The 25,438-nt window shown below is 45.1% G+C and overlaps 1 protein-coding gene across 1 annotated transcript in view; it reads left to right on the top strand.

Moving 5' to 3' along the window:
- TMEM209 (transmembrane protein 209) overlaps positions 1-25,438 on the top strand; it is a 40,855-nt gene that overhangs the window by 6,365 nt on the left and 9,052 nt on the right. The window contains exons 3-11 of the mRNA XM_044276724.1: positions 200-258; positions 4,318-4,449; positions 6,862-7,103; positions 8,564-8,768; positions 14,584-14,759; positions 22,001-22,072; positions 22,655-22,751; positions 23,479-23,604; positions 24,688-24,785. Of these exons, the coding sequence (XP_044132659.1) occupies positions 200-258; positions 4,318-4,449; positions 6,862-7,103; positions 8,564-8,768; positions 14,584-14,759; positions 22,001-22,072; positions 22,655-22,751; positions 23,479-23,604; positions 24,688-24,785 (1,207 nt within the window). The remainder of the gene's footprint in view (positions 1-199; positions 259-4,317; positions 4,450-6,861; positions 7,104-8,563; positions 8,769-14,583; positions 14,760-22,000; positions 22,073-22,654; positions 22,752-23,478; positions 23,605-24,687; positions 24,786-25,438) is intronic.

Here is a 25,438-nt window from a genome sequence, read left to right as displayed (position 1 = left end):
AGCAGTAGGTCACGTTATGTAGTCCACAGTATAGTGCATAGACCACACTGACACAGCGTTACCAGCCGAGGGTCTGGAAATATATAGATACGTCACATTACCTGCTTCTCCTTCACTAACAATACTCCAAGCTGAGAGGAGTACTTTATTTTATGCATTCTAGGGACATTGTAACCTGACTTTTGTTTTTCTATTTCAGGACCGGGAAAATAATCAGTACCTATTATAAGATTTCATGCTGGCCCTTGTGGTACATTGGTAAGTCGTGATGCACCTGTTCTCATAGACATCCACAATACCGATATTCGCATATGTCGTGTCTATTTCATCCTCTTCCTTTTAGTGCTATTTTATCTACTGAGCAAATCACTAAGCAATATGTCTAGGACATTTTAAATACTGCTGGTGGGCATTGGACCAATCTCTTCCTCCAATTTGCCTAGGGAGCCTCTGATCATTTCTGTGTGATACCATGTCCTATAAATCTAAAGGGTTCCATCATCCTCTCTATTTCTTGGCACGTCAGCGATTTAGTCAATGAACTTTCTCAATTTTCATGGACTGCCCCTTACTTCTTTCTGTATCCAAGTTGACCATGAATACAAACCGGATTCCAAAAAAAGTTGGGACACTATACAAATTGTGAATAAAAACTGAATGCAATGATGTGGAGGTGCCAACTTCCAATATTTTATTCAGAATAGAACATAAATCACGGAACAAAAGTTTAAACTGAGAAAATGTGCCATTTTAAGGAAAAAATATGTTGAATCAGAATTTCATGGTGTCAACAAATCCCCCAAAAAGTTGGGACAAGGCCATTTTCACCACTGTGTGTCATCTCCCCTTCTTCTTACAACACTCAACAGACGTCTGGGGACCGAGGAGACCAGTTTCTCAAATTTAGAAATAGGAATGCTCTCCCATTCTTGTCTAATACAGGCCTCTAACTGTTCAATCGTCTTCGCCCTTCTTTGTTGCACCTTCCTCTTTATGATGCGTCAAATGTTCTCTATAGGTGAAAGATCTGGACTGCAGACTGGCCATTTCAGTACCCGGATCCTTCTCCTACGCAGCCATGATGTTGTGATTGATGCAGAATGTGGTCTGGCATTATCTTGTTGAAAAATGCAGGGTCTTCCCTGAAAGAGATGACGTCTGGATGGGAGCATATGTTGTTCTAGAACCTGAATATACAGTGGGATGCAAAAGTTTGGGCAACCTTGTTAATCGTCATGATTTTCCTGTATAAATCGTTGGTTGTTAAGATAAAAAAATGTCAGTTAAATATATCATATAGGAGACCCACACAGTGATATTTGAGAAGTGAAATGAAGTTTATTGGATTTACAGAAAGTGTGCTATAATTGTTTAAACAAAATTAGGCAGGTGCATAAATTTGGGCACCACAAAAAAAGAAATGAAATCAATATTTAGTAGATCCTCCTTTTACAGAAATTACAGCCTCTAAACGCTTCCTGTAAGCTCCAATGAGAGTCTGGATTCTGGTTGAAAGTATTTTGGACCATTCCTCTTTACAAAACATCTTTAGTTCATTCAGGTTTGATGGCTTCCGAGCATGGACAGCTCTCTTTAAGTCACACCACAGATTTTCAATTATATTCATGTCTGGGGATTGAGATGGCCATTCCAGAACGTTGTACTTGTTCCTCTGCATAAATGCCTTAGTGGATTTTGAGCAGTGTTTAGGGTCGTTGTCTTCAGCTTTGTCACTGATTGTCTTCGGCGCAGCTTCAGCTTTGTCACTGATTCCTGGACATTGGTCTCCAGAATCTGCTGATACTGAGTGGAATCCATGCGTCCCTCAACTTTGACAAGATTCCCAGTCCCTGCACTGGCCACACAGCCCCACAGTATGATGGAACCACCACCATATTGTACTGTAGGTAGCAGGTGTTTTTCTAGGAATGCTGTGTTCTTTTTCCTCCATGCATAACACCCCTTGTTATGGCCAAATAACTCAATTTTAGTTTCATCAGTCCACAGCACCTTATTCCAAAATGAATAAGATTTTTCTTGCTCTGCCACTTCGAGCCTTAACCTGAACTGAGCCTGTGGTCTTCCATTTCCTCAATATGTTCCTAACTGTGGAAACAGACAGCTGAAATCTCTGAGACAGCTTTCTGTATCCTTCCCCTAAACCATGATGGTGAACAATCTTTGTCTTCAGGACATTTGAGAGCTGTTTTGAGGCCCCCATGTTGCTACTCTTCAGAGAAAATTAAGAGGAGGGAAACTTACAATTGACCCCCTTAAATACTCTCTCATAATTGGATTCACCTGTGTATGTAGGTCGGGGTCACTGAGCTTACCAAGCCAATTTGAGTTCCAATAATTAGTTCTAAAGGTTTTGGAATCAATAAAATGACAACAGTGCCCAAATTTATGCACCTGCCTAATTTTGTTTAAACAATTATATCACACTTTCTGCAAATCCAATGAACTTCATTTCACTTCTCAAATATCGCTGTGTGTGTGTGTCTCCTATATGATATATTTAACTGACATTTTTTATTGTAACAACCAACGATTTATACAGGAAAATCACAACAATTAACAAGGTTGCCCAAACTTTCGCATCCCACTGTATTTTTCTGCATTGATGGTGCCTTTCCAGACATGCAAGCTGCCCATGCCACACGCACTCATGCAACCCCATACCATCAGAGATGCAGGCTTCTGAACTGAGCGTTGATAACAACTTGGGTTGTCCTGTCCTCTTTGGTCCGGATGACATGGCTTCCAAGATTTCCAAAAAGAACTTTGAATCGTGACTCGTCTGACCACAGAACAGTCTTCCATTTTGCCACACTCCATTTTAAATGATCCCTGGCCCAGTGAAAACCCCTGAGCTTGTGGATCTTGCTTAGAAATGGCTTCTTCTTTGCACTGTAGAGTTTCAGCTGGCAACGGCGGATGGCACGGTGGATTGTGTTCACTTACAATGGTTTCTGGAAGTATTCCTGAGCCCATTCTGTGATTTCCTTTACAGTAGCATTCCTGTTTGTGGTGCAGTGTTGTTTAAGGGCCCGGAGATCACGGGCATCCAGTATGGTTTTATGGCCTTGACCCTTACGCACAGAGATTGTTCCAGATTCTCTGAATCTTCGGATGATGTTATGCACAGTTGATGATGATAGATGCAAAGTCTTTGCAATTTTTCGCTGGGTAACACCTTTCTGATATTGCTTCACTATCTTTCTGCGCAACATTTGTGGGAATTAGTGATCCTCTACCCATCTTGGCTTCTGAGAGACACTGCCACTCTGAGAAGCTCTTTTTATACCCAATCATGTTGCCAATTGACCTAATTAGTGTTAATTGGTCTTCCAGCTCTTCGTTATGCTCAAATTTACTTTTTCCAGCCTCTTATTGCTACTTGTCCCAACTTTTTGGGGATTTGTTGACACCGTGAAAATTTGAATCAACGTATTTTTCCTTTAAAATGATACATTTACTCGGATTAAACGTTTGATCTGTCATCTACGTTCTATTACAAATAAAATATTGACATTTGCCATCTCCACATCATTGCATTCCGTTTTTATTCACAATTTGTTTAGTGTCCCAACTTTTTTGGAATCCGGTTTGTAATAAACTTTTGCATGTCAGCACTATCTCTGACAGTGTAGAAGGCTATAGTTGCAACCAGTGGCAGAGTATATGCTTCTTACTCACCAGACACCATTGCTGGTGGGCCTATGTGGTCTAAGGATTCAGCATTGATTCCAGCTGCTTCTGGATTACAAAAGGATTCTAGCTTCCCCTCCCTCTGGAAAAACATATCTGTTTCTTCACCAAAATGGAACAAATCACATTATATGCTTTACATTTTCTGGCCACCTCCACAGAGTAATCACCAAACACTACTGTTCTGTCTTTATACACGTTCACACAGTGGGCACCTTACATACGTACGGTTGAAAGACTGCATGTCCACAAGGTCAGCCAAGTGATTGGAGAGGATGTGGATCAAGAAAAAGGGGTGTTGGTTCTTCTTAGTGAATCAGAGGAAGGTCGTAAACCCATAAGTTAGGAATGAATCCTTCCTGAGGAAAAACTTCCCTCCTGATCTCAAGTGGCGACTGGATGAAATTTCTGTAGTTAGTAGTGCGGTTGTGTGAGCAGATATTGCTCAGCATTGATCTGTAGAACCCCTTTTAAGAGACGTATTTTATTAAATAGTCATACAAGTTGTAACTTTAGATCATATGCAATGAATGTACAGTTGTGTATAAGCTGAACATGTGATTTGTAATCTTTCTTTTAACTTTTTTTTTTCTTTCACCTTAACAGAACTGGCATTTGCTTTACTGTTCAGTCTGAATGCATTGGTTGACTTCTGGAGGTATTTCAAATGCACTATGACATCGCCAAATCTTACACTAAGCCCCTCCCAACAAAAGCTTCTTGGAGTACAAAATTCATGTAAGTTTGAGTTTATTTTTTACTTTATTTGTAAACCTAGAATTTATATTAAAGTGGTATTCTGGTGGGAGATTTGCCTATTCTTGTCCACAAAACGGACAAGAATAGGATGTGCTATAATGTTCGGACGGAGACGTGTTGTCCGCGTTTTTTACTGATCTATAGAAATAAATGGATCTGCCTGCACACACAAAAAAATGCGTATTAGACACTGACTCATCATCAACCACATGACATCATAGCAATGACTTATTTTACTCAATGAAAGCTAGCCCTATCCTGCTTACAGTGCTGTATGGGTCTACTTGACTCTGACCATGTGACTGACGCAGTCAGTTGTCAGTCACATGATCAGCAGAAAAGCATGTGTCCAATGATAAAGTTGTTTGGCCCTGTTAATTTGCAGTTTGGTCATGTGACAAGAACAAGTGAGGAGGAGCCATGTATCGACGCTACGCTACAGAGGGTGGGATGTCGGCAGAGGATGGCTCGTGGGTGGTTGGAGGTCAGGCTGGGGATTTAACTGACAATGAGGGGAGGAACTACAAAGGCGGGGAGAGCGGTGGGGCAGTGCAGGCACTGTACTCTGGCCCGCCGCTCAGTATGTACTGTATTATACCTAGTGCTAATCATAATATCTAAACTGCACTCTCCCTGTTCCCCCATCTGTACCGTACTTACCGGTACATGTCGCACTCGGTCTCCTGTAGTAAGCGCTTGCAGGTAGGCCGGGTTGCAGGCGGCCGTAACTCACTGAGGTCACGTACCTGCTCCGCCTGCTTCATTCATAAAGTAGGCGGAGCAGGCACGTGACCTCAGTGAGTTACGGATGCCTGCCTGCTAGCGCTTACTACAGGAGACTGAGTGTGACATGTACCACTAAGTACGGTACAGAGGGGGAGCGCAGTTTAGATATTATAATTAACACTAGGTATAATACAGTACATACTGAGCGACCGCCCCTCTCCCCACCTACTACAGACCCTCTTCACTAATACGTCGCAGTCTGCGATGCTGCAGCATCGCAGACTGCGATGTAAATTGCCAGCATTCGCCCCATAAGACGCAGGGGCACTCCCCCCCCCCCTTTGGGGGGGGGGGGGGGGGCTTGTGCGTCTTATGGGGCAAAAAATACGGTAGTCACATGACACAGCTGAGTATCAGAAGGGAGGTTATAACTCACAAATACAGACACTGGTAAGAAGATTACCTTCACTACAGATCATGTAACCCTCTAACAGGTCAGAGAATAAACATTTTTTGGGAGTTCTACTTTAACCCCTCAGATGCTTTTTTTTTTTAAAATATATTCAAAAATTCAAATCGCCCCCTTTCCTTAAAATTAAAATACATGAACAATGTAAAAAATAAACATCATGCTATTAAAATCCGAAAAAATTTATCCCATACGGGTGAAAAAGTCAAAATGTCTGATTCGCTGTATTTTGGTCACTTTGCCTCCCACTAAAAATTGAATAATCCTCAGGATAGGTCATTAATGTTCGATCGGCGGGGGTCCGATAGCCCCGCTGATCAGCTGGTTGAAGAGAAGGCCATGCGCCGTGCCAGTGCAGCTTTCCCTTAATTGTTTTATCTGCTTGACATCGCATCAGTGAGCGGGTGTAATTACAAATCGCCGTTACTTTCACCTCAATGGGATGGCTCGTTACTATACAAGTGTATGGGAACGAGGTGTCAGAAGCCGGGTGTTGGACCCCCGCCGATCTGATATTAATGACCTATCCTGAGGACAGGTCATCAATAAAAATATGTCTGAAAAGCCCTTTTAAAATACAAGAAAAACTAAACCTATATGGTATTGTTGTATTCATAGTGACCCGTAGAATGAAAGTAACAGGTCAGTGTTACTGTATAGGAAACCGTGCAAAAACAACACTTAATTTAATAATTTTACTTAATTTTTTTTTTTTATAATTCCACCTCATTTCTTCCCCCCTCCCTCCCCCTTTCCTGCTTCCCACTACATTCTATGCAGCCGTAAATGTTGTCATTAGAAAGTACAGTTCATACAGCTATGGGAATAGAAAAATAAAAGTTATGGGTTTGGGAAGGCTGTGAGTAAAAAATGAAAATGGAAAATTGCCCGATCATTAAGGGGATAAGAAAGGTGTGCAGAACTGCATCAGGCCGGTTAGAGGCAGAGAGAAGTACCAGGGTTAAAATAGCTTAAAAAAAAGTTGAGCTTGAAATGCATATGAAGTAAATTGTAGTCAGTTTGGCTAAAGCAAGGTGTCTGACAACCTCTTTAAGGCTTTTTATTTTCCACCGGAATCGGAGACATTAACAATGGACGGAACCAGAAGCATTTTGATTAGTTAATCTACCTGTGTGTGTGTGTGTGTGTGTATTTTTCTCTGTATCATTACTTAATTTCTAACGCTTCATTTGCAGCTGTGCAGTATACTCCACCAAAGGATCTTGTGAAGAGTGTAGTCCCTGCGTCCACACCTTCTCCTTGCATTCAGGGGCAAAGTGTACTGAGCTACAGTCCATCACGTTCACCCAGCACCAGTCCCAAGTTCACTTCTAGCTTCATCAGTGGGTACAGTCCGCAGATGCAGGCTCTGTTACCAAGCACTGGCAGTTCTTTTGCAACAGCTGTAGCCTACTCACCGAACAATAGCTTTACCAAGGTAATATCTAATGAGTACATTTTAAATGGCTCTTAAACTCTCCATTGCTAATTATTTATTGGTGAAAACTTTGACCAGTGGTTGATGTACCACACTGTGGCCTTGACATCAGGTCAAAAGGAGGGACCACGGAGACAAGATAACGGGGATCATTTACTTAAGAATGTTTCACACACCGGTCTTAGGAAAAAAAAAACCTCTGGTGCGCACACCTTTTTTAATTCTAAGAGGTGCTGTCCATGTGCCAGAAGACAAATTTTCTCCAGCCAGGAGCCGGACTAGATGTCTGGTCTAATGTCCACTAGTTTTCTGATGTATAAATTTGTAGATAAGCCTCCACATGCCCCCACACCCCAGCCAGTGGTGAGGGTGTCGAAAATGGCTAAAAAGTAGCAAATTTTTATTTATTTTTTACAAAAAAAATAACTTTTCTACACCAAAAAAACTGCCTTAGAAGTTATTACATGTTTTTTCGTTTATATTATTGGGCCCGGCCACTAGGAGGCTGACAGTAGGAATAAAGAAAGTGCTGCTCCTCCCAGGTGGTCTATACCTTCTATACAGGCACTTGTCTAATTATTTATAGTCTAATGTCTGTGGAGGCAGACGCAACCTGTTTTTTCTCAGGTCTGTCTCTGATTTTTAAGTTTGTTTATAATTTTTTTTTTTCTATATGGTAAATTTAGGGATGTGCGAAGTCGATTCGCATAAAACTTTGTTACAATACTGTACTGAGCGAGCCTACAGTATTAGAATGTATTGGCTCCGATGAGCCGAAGTAATTACTTCACGGTCTCACGAGACTTCGGGTAATAACTTCAGAAATTAGTTTTGTACTGTAAAAAACCTTTTCCCAAACTCAAGTTTGGTTCCAAGGTACTACCTGGAACCAAACCAGAGTTCGGTACAAAGGATTTACAGTAGAAATTAATTTCTGAAGTTATTACCCAAAGTCTCGTGAGACCGTTAAGTAATTACTTCGGCTCATCGGAGCCAATACATTCTAATACTGTAGGCTCGCTCAGTACAGTATTGTAACAAAGTTTGATGCAAATTGACTTTGGATGAAGTATCTAAAGTCAATTGGTTCATCCCTAGTTAAGATCCCTTTACACGGGACAACATTACAGCAGATTGTCGAAGGATGCTTTTCTTCCCGACAATCTGCTGATGGCTAGCAGAGGACACCGGTGCATTTACATGCAGCGATCTCCTTCAGAGGAGCAATCACTAATGCCATCTCTCTTCCCCATACTGTCTTGTTCCTGGCTGCAGATTGTGGGTAAACGTACATTTTTGCACGCGCACAAACGATCGGGTTATCTGAGCTGTACATTTACACCGCTAGATCAATGCTAACGAGCATTACTATGAACACTCGTTAGCGGTAATCTGTGAGAGTCCCAGCCCTTAACACGTCCTCAATGTTTTTTTTTTTTGTTTTGGTTTTTTCCTTTCAGATGCAAAACTTCAGTCCCACACCTGGATCACCATCATACCCCAGTAGTCTTGGTCCATTGGAAAACAGTGGCTTGAGATCTCGATATCGCTCATCACCATTTGCTTACAGTTCCCCTGCTGGCAAGGATGACTACATGACTGATCTCAAGTTACTGGATACGTTCATTCGTAGTGAAGAAGAAAAGCAACAGCGCTCTCAGCTGGGTATGAGGTTTTTAAAGATGCTGTATAATGATGTTTTCTCGCCCAGTTTCCTTGGGGGACACAGAAGACCTTGGGTATAGCTCATCTCCATAGGAGGCGTGACACTAAGTGAAAACTGTTAAGCCCCTCCTCCACAGCTATACCCTCAGCCTGGAGAGAGAGACTGCCAGTTTTTAGCTTAGTGTCCAAGGAGGCAAGACACTCTACTGACAGGGCCTCTGGACCCTTTTGTCCCTGCTAGCCCTAGGCTGGCCCCTGGCTGCCACAGGGTGACATTCTGCTCCCTCTCCTCCCATGGGACATTGGCACCCTTCTCCCTGCAAGAAGAATGCCTGGGGAGCTGCAGAGGTTCGCACCTAGCTGCCCCTGACGGAGGGGTTATGCAGGCTTCCACCCTCACAGACCCGGTCTCAGGGTCCCCCTCCCTCTTACCGGCCACTGCTTCAGGGCCAGAGGGCCCGCGCCTTGCTGCCCCTGACCCATCACGGGCACCGGTCCGGTCAGCACTAATATTCCGGTGCGCCGCAAAAGATTTTAGGCTCCCGCGGCGGGCCGCCATTCCAGGCCCCCTTACTCTTCCGGCCGGCGGGGTGGGCTCCCGCGGCCAGCGAGCCGCTATTCCGGCCCTCCTGTCTCTTCTGGCGGCGGGGTGGGCTCCCGCGGCCGGCAAACCCGCATTCCGGCCCCTGTCTCCATTCCGGGTCCCTGTCTCTTCCGGCCGGCCGGGTGGGCTCCCGCGGCCGGCAAACCGCCATTCCGGGCCCCTGTCTCTTCTGGCCGGCGGGGTGGGCTCCCGCGGCTGGCATTGGGCTATGCCCCAGCAGGTGCCGGTCGGCGGGGCTCCGCTAATTTGGTCCCAGGCTTCGGCCTGCTGGGCCGCAATCCCGACCGGCCCGTGGGGTGGGCTCCCGCGGCCGGTTTGAAGCGCCGTTCCGCCTCGGGTCCCGGCGGTATGACGGGCCGGGCGCCGCAATTTAGCCCCCGGCTTCGCGGCCTACTAGGCCGCAATATTCCGGCCTCTGGTGGAGGGAGCGGGAACTTCTCCAGGCGCAAATTTTTCCCGCCTGGAGGTTCCTCCGCCCCCAGGGGATCGCACGCCGCCCTCCTGGCCGGATCCCTGTTAACCCTTTGGGTGCAGGCCGGCTCCCAAAAATGGGTCTGTATAGTTGGCCCCCCTTTTTTTTCTCCTGTCTCTCAGGGCCCCTATATGGTGGCTCCCCTTTAGCCTCAGAGGCTGAGTTTAAATAATGGAAAAAAAATAAATAAATAAAATAAAATAAAAAATTATAATAATAATGATTTCTATTGTGCTGCGCAGGACGCTGCAGCCTCATCAGTAATGCTGCATGTCTGCATGACCTCTTTCCACAGGCGGCATGGTGTTGCGCTCCCAGCCTGCGTCGCTGCTAGGGCATTTCCCCTTTTAGGCGGTTTTCTTGCCTCTTCCAGGATACGGCGCTGGCCAAGTGCATTCGGCCCTTCTGTAGGCAGCATTCATCATCTCTCCAGTTTTGGTGCCTGCCATGTGCATCCCCCCCCCCTCCTAGGCGGGCTACTGCACTCTCCCTGGCTGGCCATGTGCATGACCCCCTTCTTAGGCGGAATGCTGCACCTTCACCGGATACGGTGCTGGCCTTGTGCACGACCCCCTTCCATAAGCGGAACGCTGCACTCTCTGGATTTGCTGCCGGCCATGTGCGTGACCCCCTTCCGTGGGCGGAACGCTGCACTCACTGGATTCGCTGCCGGCCATGTGCATGACCCCCTTCCTGGGCGGAACGCAGCACTCTCACTGGATCTGTTGCCGATCATGTGCATGACCCCCTTTTTTAGGCGGAATACTGCACTTTCACCGGATACGGTACTGGCTATGTGCACGACCTCCTTCCATAGGCGGAATGCTGCACTCTCGCTGATGTGCTATGATGTACTTATGTACTATGTTATTATGCTGCACTCACTGGTTTCGCTGCCGGCCATTTCTTAGGCGGTATGCTGCACTCTCATTGGATTCCCTGCCGGCCTTAGGTATGCCTCCTTCCCTCAGGCAGCATACATACATCCCTCTGTCTTTGGGTGTTTCCTCGCAGGTACGTTGCTGGCCACGTGCATGTACCCCATACATGGAAGGGTGCTTGCACTCTCGCTGGATCCGCTGTCGGCCATATGCATGACCCCTCTTCCGTAGGCGGTGTACGCACTCTTGCTGGATTCGCTGCCAGCCAGGGGCATGCCTTCCTTCCTCAGGCGACATGCACGCATTCTTAGTGCCTGTGTTTGTCTCTCGCCAGTTCGTTGCTGGCCATGTGTATGACTCCCATGCATGGCGGTGTGCTCGCACTCTCCCTGGAGGAGATGCTGGCCATGTGCTTTACCCCCTTTTTTCTGGGCGGTGTGCTACACTCTCACCGGATACATTGCTGGCCTTGAGAATGGCCCTCTAACATGGGTGGAACGCTTGCACTTCCATTGGATACGGTGCTGGCCTTGTGCGTGACCACCTCTCACTTCAAGGGCAGAATTTGGCACGCTCATGGGATTCACGGCTGTCCTTATATGGCTGTGCTGGACTTGTACATGTCCCCCTTCATTGGCAGAGTAGTTACTCTCTCGCTGAGTTCAGTGTTGGGTGTATTATTGCACACTCATTTAATGCTAGGATACCCCTGTGCATGTTCCCCTTTCACTAGGTGGACCTCCTGCGTTCCTGCTGGTTTATAGGGTATGTCCTGCTTCTCTGAAGTAGGTACGGCCTTAGGCATCACTCCCCTTTGGGACGGGTCTTTGCACTCTTGCCGACTGCAGTTGGCCAGGTACAATTTCCCCCCTTTCGGGGTGGACTGATTGGGTTCCATCGCATGCTATACTAGGTTTGTGCATAACTCCCTTTCAGGTTGCACTTTGCAATTCCGTACATGCTGTGGCGCTCTGGGACGAGCCCCCCTTTTTTCTAGGTGGGTTGGCCTTCTCGCTGCTTGCGGGGCTGCTCGTACGTATGCCTCACCTGCTTCCTGCGGCATACCTTTGTTTCTTGGGAGACTATGCTTGCCGCCAGCCTTGCACTCGTCCCTAGGGAGTTCATTCTGTCCTCCTGACCGGACAGGCTCTATTTCTCTCTGCTGCACCGAGCTGGGTGGTGCTCATTCATTTAGTTGGCCTTTCATTCCAGGGAGTGTTCGTGGGTCCTAGATGCATGCCCTTTGCGTCCTTCTGCGGCATTGCTTCCCTGCGTTAGTGGTCACATGGTCGAGAGTGCTGTTGTCTGCAGCGCCTCTCGAATTCTTCATTGGCTCTGGCAGGACTGCGGTTCCCTTGCCTGCCGTAATTTCCTCCTCTTCGGATGCAGTGTGGTATGAGTCCTTCCTCTTGGCGCCTCTACGCTTCTGTCTGATCTGCTACCGGGTTCGGGCTGCTCTTCTCGGGACGGTCACCCAACTTCTCTTGGGTGCTGGATTACCCAGGTCCGGAGGACCTCCGCCTTGGGTTCTTCAAGGTATTTGCCTTCTGCGAGGCGGTGGACCGGGCGTCTCACAGTGTAGCGGGTTCTGCTTTTGAGCTGTCCTGTGGCTTCCCTGTTGCCCACTCCTCCTCCTTTCGGTTGTAGGGTGTTATGTCGGCCTCTGTCTCGACTGCCTTATTTCGCCGGCTTTGTTTGGCTCCCGCTCTATACAGCTCACTCCGATGTGGCTTCCCGCCAGACTTCGGAGGCTGTATTTTCACTGTCCTCCCCTCTGGGGTGAGCATGGTTGTTCATGTGGATGGTTCCGGTGTTCCTTTTGGCCTCGTACTGTCTCCCTTGTTCACGCTGGCTGTATTAGCTGTGTGCCTATTTACCGAGTCTACCGCGTTCTGTCCTCCCGCTGAGTGCAGATTGCGTGGCCCATTCTAAGACGATGGTCCTGATGTAGACTTACCTTCTCGATAACTTGGGGGGACTACCTTTTCGGTCCAGATTGTCCTTTGATCCCACACCGGGGCTGTACAACGTGGTTACATCAGCATGGACTTTAGCCTGCCTTCTCCTGGCATCTGGCGGATCCTTTGGGTTCTTTCCATCTGTCCTTCTGCTCCCCCATTCGGGTGGATACGGGACAACGTTGTTCGAGGGCCGACGGGGCTAGTTTTGTCGACCCTTCTGCCCGTGTTACTGGTCTGCGCCTGTTCACATTCGGTTTTCGCCTGCTTGCCAGGCGACTCCAGCGGGTTCGCTGCTGTCCACTCCTGGCTGTGTCTCGTCCAGGATCTGTTGTAAGACTTAGGGTTTTTTTGTCTGGGGTTCTGTGGGAAGCTGTGCATTCCCCACTCTGAAGTTCTTTCCCCATGGTTCTGTCTTTTACTTGAGGTGTCAAGTGTCGGCGCTGTTCTTCCTCTTCCAGCGTTCCCGGCCTCTGGGCCTGCCAAGGCCTTCTTCCTCGGAGTGGCTCTTTGGTTCCTCTGTACTGTCCTTCGGTACCGCCCTGGGGACTATATCCTGAGCTCTCGGCGCTCCAATCTTGTCCTTGGAGCCGTTACAGGAGTTCTCTCTACCCCTTCTGTCCTGTACGGTTGTGTTCCGTATCAGTCGTGTCTCTGACGGGTGCCGGTATGGCCCCTTTTTTTGTTACGAGCTTTCTGTCTTTTCCAGGACAGGGCTGTTCTGCATCCTGTTTCTTCCTTAAGGTGGTGTTTGCCTTTCGTTTCACCGCCTTACCTATTTGGACGTTGTTTGGGCCTTGCCGTTTTTTTGCTTGGAGATCTCCGACTCTTGCAGACGTTCGGCCTCTTGGGTTTCCAGGAGGTCTGTGCATGGGGTTGATAGACTCCAGGGTGGTTTTCCTCCGCTTGATCAGATTGGCTATTGCTGAGGTTACCGCACCAAGGGCAGGATTCTGTCTTTGGTGTCACCGTTCCTTTCACCAGAGCGGTCGGTGCCTCCTGGGCCGGAGGCATTGGGCTTCGGCCGTGCATTTGGGCACGGCGGCCACAGGTCTGCCTTGCACGCCTTGCTGAGTTCTACAGGGTGTATACTCTGACTTTGGCAGCGGCTGCCTTGCCCCGCCTGGGTTTGCAGGCGGCGGTTCATTGATGCCTTTCGGGTGCTTCACCTTGGTGCTGTGGTCCCTCCCCCTTTTGGACTGCTTTTGAACGTCCCAAGGTCTTCTGTGTCCCCCAAGGAAACTGGGCGAGAAAACGAGATTTTTGTATAACTTACCAGTAAAATCTCTTTCTCGCTCTTTCCTTGGGGGACACAGCACCCACCCATTCATTGTTTTTTCTCTGTACGTTTTCCGAGTTTTTGTTACCCGTTGGGTAGTTGGCTTGTTGGTTCCTTGTTGGACTTTGCCTTTTCTCACTGCTTGGACACGCAACTGGCAGTCTCTCTCTCCAGGCTGAGGGTATAGCTGTGGAGGAGGGGCTTAACAGTTTTCACTTAGTGTCACGCCTCCTATGGAGATGAGCTATACCCAAGGTCTTCTGTGTCCCCCAAGGAAAGAGCGAGAAAGAGATTTTACTGGTAAGTTATACAAAAATCTCGTTTTTACTTCTCAATTATTTCTGATTAATTCTCCTGCACGAGCCACCATAGTAAAAAAAAATATTGCATTCAACACCATTCCTTCTATTCTTTGGTAGAGTAATTAGATTACTTTTACTTTGAGGCTTTTTTTTGAGTTAATGATTTGAGAAGAGAGCCCTGCTGACTATATGACCAAATGTAGTGCATGTTCCATTTGTGAAATCAAGCTAGAAAATGGAGCAGAACCTTGTGCTGTCTGTTTGATGCATCCTGTGTCTGGTTAGTTACTACATACCTTTTTTTTGAATGGTAATTTAGGGAGTCCAGAATCCAACTCCACATCAAACAGTCCAACCTTCTGGAATTACAGCCGTTCCATGGGAGATTATGCATACAGTCTCAGGAAGTACCAGTACCAGCTGGCATGCAAGTCTCAGGCTCCTTCTGCACACAAGGATGAGGCAGACCTTGGCTCCAAGCAGGCAGCAGAAGAGGTACTGTAGTAAATAAAGCACGCTGTTTGTGATTACCTATTTATATAATAGTGTTTTGTATTTAATATTGCATTGTATTTATTTTAGCCTAAAAAAAAGTGCTTTTCTGTTTTTCTACATCCTTCCGCTTTCACTGACTACAGTCTCCTCGTTGCCAAAATGTGGCATGGAGCTGTTCTGTCGGCTTAAAGGGAACCTGTCATCAATTTCATGCTGTCCATACTAACGGCAGAATAAAGTAGAGACAGGCGAGTTGGTTTCAGCGGTCTGTCATTTATAAGTTAAAAGTAAGTGGTTGCCAAGAATCAACATCACAATCAAGACTGGGCCTGGAAAAGAGTCCCGGCCACCTGAGAAGAGTCCTGGTTATTCATGAATCCCTGATCACCCTGCAGACCTGCTGATGACTGACAGTCTTCTACCTAGTTTTCTCCCTTTCTCTCTAGGAAAGAACTGTCAGTCATCAGCAGACGGGTGAGAGAGCAGGAGATTATGAATAACCATGACTCTTGTCAAGTAGATTTGACCCTTTTCAAGGCCTGAGCTACAATGATTAAGATGCTGGTTCTCGGCAACCACTTTTAGCTCATGAGTGACACACCGCTGAGATCAGCATTTGTTACTATTTTATGCTGTGCTCAGTGAAGTCAGCATAAAGTTGATGACCTTTAAGACTGTTTTCACATGCCCGTATGTGGTTCTGTGAAATGTACACTGTGTGATAGACAAGTTTTCCCAGACCGACCGCGGCTCACATGAACCAGGCTCTGATGCTGTGAGTTACATCCCGACTACGGGTCTACTGTACACTACTCACAGCATCATTTTAGTACAGGACATTTGACCTGCGGTTGGACTGGATTTTACAGCATCGTAGATGACTGCTACGTGTGGACACGTGAGCTGTGGTTGGCCTGGGAAATCTGGCCATCTCATGAACCACAAGCAGCCTTAAAGGGGTTGTTCATGATTATTATTTAATTTGTCCGACAACCCCTACAATGTCTTAAAATGAAAAAAAAACAAAAAACATTACAAACTGCAGCACTAGTCCTGTACGTGGTTTTTCAAACGGCTGTGGAGACCTGCCTTGATATGACATGTGCCTGCTGCAGTCAGTCACTGTCTATAGCTGATGACAGTGATTGGCTGCAGAGGTTTGTTGCCAAATCCAGGCACGTCACTGTACACGTCCCATACTACTGTGACGTGCACAGTGCCTGTTTGAAATCAACAGACTGTCTACGTAATCCACAAATTCTCATAAGCACCTCGAAGCTGCTTTCCACCATAAAAATGAATAAGTGCCATATTTTTCAGACTGAAGGCATCATTTTTAGCCAGAAAAAATCTTGCTAAAAAATGCCTGCGTCTAATAGTCTGCAGGCAGGGTGATCTAGCAGTGCCAGACCCCCAGACTCATTCCTTAAAGGGGTTCTCCCACAGATGATGATCTACAGTTTTCAAACCAGCACCTGGATCTGAATACATTTTGTAATTGCATTTAACCGCCTCCGGACCGCCTAACGCAGATGTGCGGTCCGGAGGCGGCAGCGCTGCGCACAACGACGCATATACGCGTCATCTCGCGAGATGACGCGCTATGTCGTGCCGGCATTTCGTCGAGGACTATTTCGTCATCAGCTTGCCAGCCAATGATCGCGGCTGGCAAGCTGATGATTTTTAAAAAATCCAATCAGAGAGCCAGATAACAGATCATATTTGTAAATATGATCTGTTATATGGCTGCCTGCTCCTCTGCTGGTTCTTTTCGTCGGTTGGATCCAGCAGAGGAGCAGGCTACACAGTGAGTACACCAACACTCTTAGCCCCAGATCACCCCCCTGAACCCCAATTAACCCTTTGATCACCCCTTTGTCAATCACTAGTGAAAGGAAAAAAGTGATCAGTGTAAACTGTCACTTTTTATTTTCACTGGTATTGACCGTTAGGTTTTAGGTATAGTTTAGGCCCCTTGGTTAGGTAGTTAGCGCCCAGCCCACCGCACCGCAGTCCGTTATTCGCTGATTAGCGTATCGCTAATCAGCATTTGTACTTTTATAGTATCTGGAAGTGATCAAAACTGATCACGGTCAGATCTATAATTGTATTAGTGTCACTTTAGTTCGCCCTCCACCCAAAACGCAGTGTTTGCCCGATCAGGCCTGATCGGTCGCCCACACGTGCGTTCACCCACGCCCGCCCCACCGCAGTGACAAAATTTTTTATTATTTTTTGATCACTGCACAACCACTTTACACGCACTGCGGCGATAAAAAAATCAGTTTTGATATTTTTTATCAACCGCAGCGGCCTCCGGTACTTCGCTAGCCTCCCCTTTTGTAAGACAGGCTTGCTTTTTTTTTTCTTGGGTAGTCTCAGGGAATACCCCTAAATTTAGTTGCCCAAAATGTCAAACAGGGGGTATTCTTCTGAAGAGGCCTACAGGCTTCTGACCCAGTCGGATGAGGAATGGGAACCCTCATCTGATGAATCCAGCGGGTCAGAATACGAACCTGTAGAAAACAGTGGCTCTCTGACCCAAAGTTCGGACGAGGAGGTTGAGGTCCCTGATAGCACCAGGCGTACCCGGCCCCGTGTCGCTAGACCGCAGGATCCGCTTCAAGAGCAGCAGAGTGGGGCTGGTGCTGTCGGATTACGTGGTGAGGCATACACCAGCAGCCCAGCCCTTCCTGGACCTATTACCAGCACTGCCGTACAACCTGGTGAAGTAGCGAGCACCAGAGGGGCAGTTGAAGCTGGTACGGTGGCACGTGCAGTAGTGACCCCGTCGCAGCCACCGCAAAGACGTGCCCGTAGAGCCCCTAGAATCCCAGAGGTGCTGGCAAACCCTGATTGGCAGTCCCCAACTTCAGCCGCACCTGTAGTTTTCCCTTTTACCGCCCAGTCTGGAGTTCGGGTTGAGACAGCTCAGATCGGTTCGGCCCTGGGATTTTTTGAGCTGTTCTTGACTGCGGAGCTTTTAGACTTAGTTGTGGCAGAAACAAATCGGTATGCCACACAATTTATAACCGCTAACCCGGGAAGCTATTATGCCCAGCCTTTCCGTCCAAGTTTCCGAAATTAAAACTTTTCTGGGCCTCCTCCTCAACATGGGCCTGACAAAAAAGCATGAATTGCGGTCATATTGGTCCACGAACCCGATTCATCACATGCCCATGTTCTCTGCTGCTATGTCCAGGACACGATTTGAGGTCATCCTGCGTTTCCTGCACTTTAGTGACAACACCGCCTCCCGTCCCAGGGGCCACCCTGCTTTTGACCGGCTCCACAAAATTCGGCCCCTCATAGACCATTTCAACCTGAAATTTGCAGATATTTATACCCCAGAGCAAAACATCTGCATAGACGAGTCCCTAATACATTTTACCGGGCGCCTTGGCTTCAAACAATACATCCCAAGCAAGCGCGCCCGGTATGGGGTCAAATTGTATAAGCTCTGTGAAAGGGCCACAGGCTATACCCACAAATTTCGTGTCTATGAGGGAAAAGATCAGACCCTGGAGCCGGTCGGTTGCCCTGACTACCTGGGGAGCAGTGGGAAGACAGTTTGGGACTTGGTGTCACCCTTATTCGGCAAGGGGTACCATCTTTATGTGGACAATTTCTACACAAGTGTGGCCCTCTTTAGGCATTTGTTTCTAGAACGGATTGGCGCCTGTGGTACCGCGCGGGCTTCCCCCAACGGCTCGTTAGCACCCGTCTTGCAAGGGGGCAGAGGGCCGCACTGTGTAACGAAGAACTGCTCGCGGTGAAATGGAGAGACAAGCGTGACGTTTACATGCTCTCCTCCATTCACGCAGACACGACAATACAAATTGAGCGAGCAACCCTTGTCATTGAAAAGCCCCTCTGTCCACGACTATAACCTCCACATGGGAGGGGTGGACTTCAATGACCAGATGTTGTCTCCGTATTTAGTTTCCCGCAGAACCAGACGCTGGTATAAGAAGGTGTCTGTATATTTAATTCAATTGGCTCTGTACAATAGTTTTGTTCTCTACAGTAAGGCTGGGAGAACTGGATCCTTCCTCAAATTTCAGGAAGAGATCATCGAGAACCTCCTGTACCCAGGAGGTTCCGTGGCCCCATCCACCAGTGTAGTTAGCCGTCTACACGAGCGACATTTCCCCAATGTCGTTCCTGGTACCTCAACCCAACCGTCACCCCGAAAAAGATGTCGTGTCTGTAGCAGGAGTGGAATAAGGCGTGACACCCGCTATTTCTGTCCTGACTGTCCTGACCACCCTGCCCTATGCTTTGCAGAGTGTTTCCGGAAGTACCACTTACAGGTACACTATTAGCATAGGGATCATCTCACCAGGATAGGCACACAGGGCTATTAGGGCCCATTCACTCACTGCTGCTGCAAACGTCTCCTTTCACATGGGACAAAGTGCATAACGCACTTCGCCACATCTTTGGGCGATTTGCGCTTTGCACATTGACCCATGGGGAAGGAGAGGTTTGTTCTATAAAGGTAAAAAAACAAAAAAAACACACCAGTAAGCAAACACGTTAATGTTCAGTTCAAAAAGTTAGTTACATGTTCTGTTGCAAAGTTAATAAAATTATTGCGTTGCGGCCTGTTTTTTTTTTTTTTGTCTTTTTACCTTCCAGGTGGACCAACCGATCGACCAGCTGCAGCACCGATGTGCATTCTGACAGAAGCATTGCGCTGCTGTCAGATTACACGCAAGTCGGTGTATGCGGCGCTGCAAGACGGGATTTTCTCCTCTGCAGTGACAGATACGTTTGCCGAGGCATACGAGCTGAGGAGGAGGCGGCGTTCCTATGCTTTGGCAAACACTTTGTGTATATATATATATAAAAAAAAAAAAAAAAAAAAAATCCCGGCAATGATTTATTAATCCACATCGATTGATGTGAATGGAGAAATCTGGTTTGCCAGGGCATACGAGCTAAGTGGGTATGGATGTAGGGTGGAGCTCCTATGTCCTGGCAGACGCCTTTCCCCTCCATTTTTTTTTTTTTGGCAGAGATTTTTTTCATCCACATTGATCAATGCGAATTAAGAAATCTGTGCCTTTCATTTTTTTCTTTCAGCCCAGAGGCTGAACGGAAAAAAAAATCTCATTACCTGTATGCTCAATATAAGGAGAATAGCAGAAACTCCTAATGCTGGCCATACATGTAATGATTGCGGAGACCCTCAAATGCCAGGGCAGTACAAACACCCCACAACTGACCCCATTTTGGAAAGAAGACACCCCAAGGTATTTGCTGAGGGGCATATTGAGTCCATGAAAGATTGACATTTTTGTCCTAAGTTAGCGGAAAGTGAGACTTTGTGAGGAAAAAACAAAAAAAAAATCAATTTCCGCTAACTTTTGCGAAAAAAAAAAAATTTCTATGAACTTGCCAGGCCTCATTGGATACCTTGGGGTGTCTTCTTTCCAAAGTGGGGTCACATGTGGGGTATTTATACTGCCCTGGCTTTTTAGGGGCCCTAAAGCGTGAGAAGAAGTCTGGGATCCAAATGTCTAAAAATGCTCTCCTAAAAGGAATTTGGGCACCTTTGCGCATCTAGGCTGCAAAAAAGTGTGACACATCTGGTATCGCCGTACTCAGGAGAAGTTGGGGAATGTGTTTTGGGGTGTCATTTTACATATACATATATCTTGGTCAAATGCCAACTTTGTATAAAAAAATGGGAAAAGTTGTCTTTTGCCAAGATATTTTTCTCACCCAGCATGGGTATATGTAAAATGACACCCCAAAACACATTCCCCAACTTCTCCTGAGTACGGCGATACCAGATGTGTGACACTTTTTTGATGCCAAGGTGGGCAAAGGGGCACATATTCCAAAGTGCACCTTTCGGATTTCACCGGTCATTTTTTTACAGATTTTGATTGCAAAGTACTTCTCACACATTTGGGCCCCTAAATTGCCAGGGCAGTATAACTACGCCACAAGTGACCCCATTTTGGAAAGAAGACACCCCAAGGTATTCTGTGAGGGGCATGGTGAGTTCCTAGAATTTTTTATTTTTTGTCGCAAGTTAGTGGAATATGAGACTTTGTAAGGAAAAAAGAGAAAAAATCATCATTTTCCGCTAACTTGTGACAAAAAATAAAAAGTTCTATGAACTCACTATGCCCATCAGCGAATACCTTAGGGTGTCTACTTTCCGAAATGGGGTCATTTGTGGGGTTTTTCTACTGTTTGGGCATTGTAGAACCTCAGGAAACATGACAGGTGCTCAGAAAATCAGAGCTGTTTCAAAAAGCGGAAATTCACATTTTTGTACCATAGTTTGTAAACGCTATAACTTTTACCCAAACCATTTTTTTTTTTTTGCCCAAACATTTTTTTTTTTATCAGACATGTAGAACAATAAATTTGGCGAAAAATTTATATATGGATGTCGTTTTTTTTTGCAAAATTTTACAGCTGAAAGTGAAAAATGTCATTTTTTTTGCTAAAAAATCGTTACATTTTGATTAATAACAGAAAAAGTAAAAATGTCAGCAGCAATAAAATACCACCAAATGAAAGCTCAATTAGTGAGAAGAAAAGGAGGTAAAATTCATTTGGGTGGTAAGTTGCATGACCGAGCGATAAACGGTGAAAGTAGTGTAGTGCCGAAGTGTAAAAAGTGGCCTGGTCATTAAGGGTGTTTCAGCTAGCGGGGCTGAAGTGGTTAAAAAAAAGCTAGCAGAACAATTGACAATTGTAGTAATAAATGGGGAGATCTCTGGATCCATGTGAGGTTCAGGACTGGTTCTAGCTTTGTTAGAAAGAGGTTGTCATGTACTACATTATTATGATTACATTATTATGATTTTTTATTTATTTTTTCCAATTCTTATAGGATAACCCTTTTTAATGATCCTGCAGAGTGCTTATACCGCTGGGTAGGCATGCACAGCTGAGGGGTGCATGTGTGTTGTATATCATGATCCACAGAATGCAGACGCCTTCCTTTTGCAGTACACATTTTCCTCACCCCATCAATAGAAATAACGGTTCTGCAATACATACAAGAATAGGACATGTTCTATAATTTGCAGAACAAACATACTGATGCAGTCAACACAAAGATGACATCCGTCTGCGTTTTTTTATTTTTTTGGAAGACTTTTAAAAAATTAACGGGTCTGTGTGCAATCAAACATTTAGCATTGGACATGTGCATGAGGTCTTACATTTCATGAGGTGACTACATGCGGTAACGCTTTATTTTTCCACTGCAGATCTGGGCAAGAGTTACAATGAACCGCCAACCATTGGACCACATAGATTCATGGACAGAAAAACTCCGGAATGTATGTCCTATTTAATTCATATATATTTGTTTTATTTTAGCAAAACTAACAGTATTGCAGTGCACAAATAACATTTGAACACTTGGTATCAATGCATGCAAATATTATACAGTGTACGTCATCATTGGGAGTCATATTTTTCTGCATATGATTCCATCTCCACATGGAGTATAACCCAAGTTCACAGATATTGTTTATAAAAATATATGTATAAAACCAATGAACTATAATAATCCAAATGTCATTCTGTATATTTCCGATCTTGGTAAAAGTTCTTTAGAAATGTAGTGTCTAGGTTGATGATATTAAATGGGTCTTGGTTCCTCTTCTATGGTGCCCTCACTGAGGATAGCGTTGACCGACATGTTGAAATCGGCGGTCTGTCACTTATCTGGTAATGCTAAATCAAGCCAAGACGTTACTGTGTAATGGGAGTTTCTCACCTTACATGAGCAGTACTACATTGATAGCCCGTTTCATTAGTTTTTGTTTATGTAGTCAGTAGTACTTTGCTAATATTTGAAATCTGCTATCTTTACCAGACATGTTCACTGTTACTTTGCATAAACTTTTTCCTTGCAGTGGATTAATGAAACAATTTTGGTGCCATTGGTTCAAGAGATGGAAACTGTGAACATGCAGATGAGAAGGCTTGGATGTCCTGAGCTGCAAATAGGGGGTAAATCATTTGAAATTCAAAGCACTGCTAACATATGTGGAGAAGATTGATATAAATCTCCAGCACAGCACTTCAGCAAATCACATTTTTCATGTAGAGAAAGTTAACACAAGGCACTTACTAATGTACTGTGATTGTCCATATTTCCTACTTTGCTTGCTGGATTAATTTTTCCATCACATTATACACATGGTTACGACCACCCTCCAATACAGCAGTGGTACTTGTGCTTGCACACTACAGGAAAAAATGTCGGCCTTTCTGGTGAACGGGACCATGGGAGCTGGTGCTTTTTTTCATAGTATGCAAGCACGGCCACCGATGCTGGATAGCACTGTGGTCGTAACCATGGAACTGAGATGTGTATAATGTGTTGGAAAAATGAGTCTGGTCAGCAAAGGAAGCAATATGGATAATAACAGTACATTAGTAAGTGCCTTGTATTAACGTCCTGTACATAATAAATGCTATTTACTGAAGTGACAAACCCCCTTTGACTCTCGGCATACATTTTGATAAATGCATGAATCTTGAGTGTCTGTGAGAAGAAATTATTTTGAAAGCTCATGGTTTCTGCTGAGCGGGTTATCCTTTTAAGCACATACAATGAATAAGTGGGAAACTAGGCAGTGTGTACTCCTCACAATTTATCACCAGCTTGTGTGTTCCTGACAGTCCTGTGAAAAGGAAAACTTAGTAATCTGGTAGGTTTTCTATTTATTTCTAGAGTCCAACATTAGCAGTTTAAAGCAAGCTGCTCTTGTAAAGGCACCGCTGATCCCTTCACTCAATGTCATCGTTCAGTACCTGGACGTCACTCCAAATCAAGAATACCTCTTTGAGCGTATTAAAGGTAACAATTTCTGTGTCCTATACACAATAGGTTTTGTTGCATTTCCTTTAGTTTCTTTAAGATTGTGGTGTTTTGTTTTCTTCTTGTGTGGTTTTGTTGCCTCGCCTCAGAATAATAATTCAGGCGACTTCCCAAAGTATGATCGGGACTGTGTCTTTCTGTTGTAATAAATACATGCTGGACCCTCACTTTTTTTATTTTTTTTTTTTTTTTTTTTTTTTTTTATCGGTAAAAACACAAAGTTTCACACAGTCCAAAATGGACCTCTACTATGTGCTGCCAAGCCTCGCTCTGTCAGATAGCTGAGAGTATGGGTGACTAAAAGGCCTGCCCACTCTTCCTCTTACCAGGAGATGTTTAAAAGATTATGGTTGGCAACCACTTTCCCAGTTTGTTAAAGTTTAAAAAAAAAAAAAAAAAATCTGGGGCGTAGCTTGTGTAGATTCTTGTAACTTTTTAATTCACAATAAATGCTGTTAATGTAACAGTTTATAAGGCAGTAAAAACACATCTGTCCATCCAGTTCAGCTTGTTATCCTGCAAGTTGATCCAGCTGTGTTCATAATAGTATTCTTAGCTTTATATATAGTATATATTACTTTACAAGTTGTCTAGAAAAAAAGAAGGTATAAATGGTTAGCAAACCTGTGCAGATGGCGGATGAGGAGGTCACAGGGACTGAGAGGGACCATGGTCTCTTTAAAAATTATATGGTAAAGAGACTTTAATTGATATATTTATTACATAGACATGATATACATTTTTAATCCTTTATCAAATGGATATTTTCCTTCCAGCATTTATTGCTGAGAGCACAATAGTAGTAATATGCAGTGGACTTAATTTTTGGAAGATGGGGCTGTGCTACACCATTACCGGAACTCCCATAGAAGTGAATGGGAACAATAGAAGCGGCATAGCCGCAACCCCCTCGACTGTTTCCATAGGCTCAGCCACCACATAGAATGGGTATACCGTTCTCTGTCAGCAATGGCTTGGGTGGAAATACTCCTTGTTCATTATGTCTGTGATTCATAAAGTGAGTTGAATATTTTCTTTTATTTCCATACATTTTTCTTCCAGAACTGTCCCATGGAGGATGCATGAGCTCTTTCCGGTGGAATGGAGGTGGAGACTTCAAAGGTCGGAAATGGGACACTGACCTCCCTACAGACTCTGCGGTATGTTCATGGGTGTTTGAGCAAAGATAGGCTTAGTTGTCATAGTTTACATGTATTCTGCACAGAAGATCTGTGACAATGTACCGTGCTATGCATGTGAATGAGGTGTGTTTAAAAAAATAAAAAAAAAATATATATATATATATATATATATATATATATATATATATATATATATATATATATATATATTTATATTTTTGAGAGCATGTTGCCAATTTTCCAATTCACAGCACTGATTTATTAGTGGATTTGCCACAGATTTTATGTAAAGGATGAAATCCGTATCCAAATTTGCATGTGATATCTGGGAATATTGCTTGGTATTTCAGGCCATCTGTGCAGTGGAAATGTCCATGGTGTAAGCCTAGTGTGAGTGTAAAACAGACAGACAGACATGCATATGAATTCATCCTCCATTTCTTGAGGGCAATGGACCTGGATACCTTGATTTAAGGCCAGCAAATTATTGGTGGATAGGTCATTTTTCTTTCTTAGGGCTCATGCACACGAATATATATTTATTTATTTTATTTTTCCGCATTTTTTGCTGGTCACATGTGGATGCATTCACTTCAGTGGGGCCGCAAAAGATACGGACAGCACACTTTGTGCTGTTTGTATCCGTATGTCTGTTCTGTGGCATCCGCATA

This window comes from Bufo gargarizans, chromosome 2 (assembly GCF_014858855.1).
Source record: "Bufo gargarizans isolate SCDJY-AF-19 chromosome 2, ASM1485885v1, whole genome shotgun sequence".
Lineage (NCBI taxonomy): Eukaryota > Metazoa > Chordata > Amphibia > Anura > Bufonidae > Bufo > Bufo gargarizans.
This window is presented reverse-complemented; position numbering and strand designations above follow the sequence as displayed.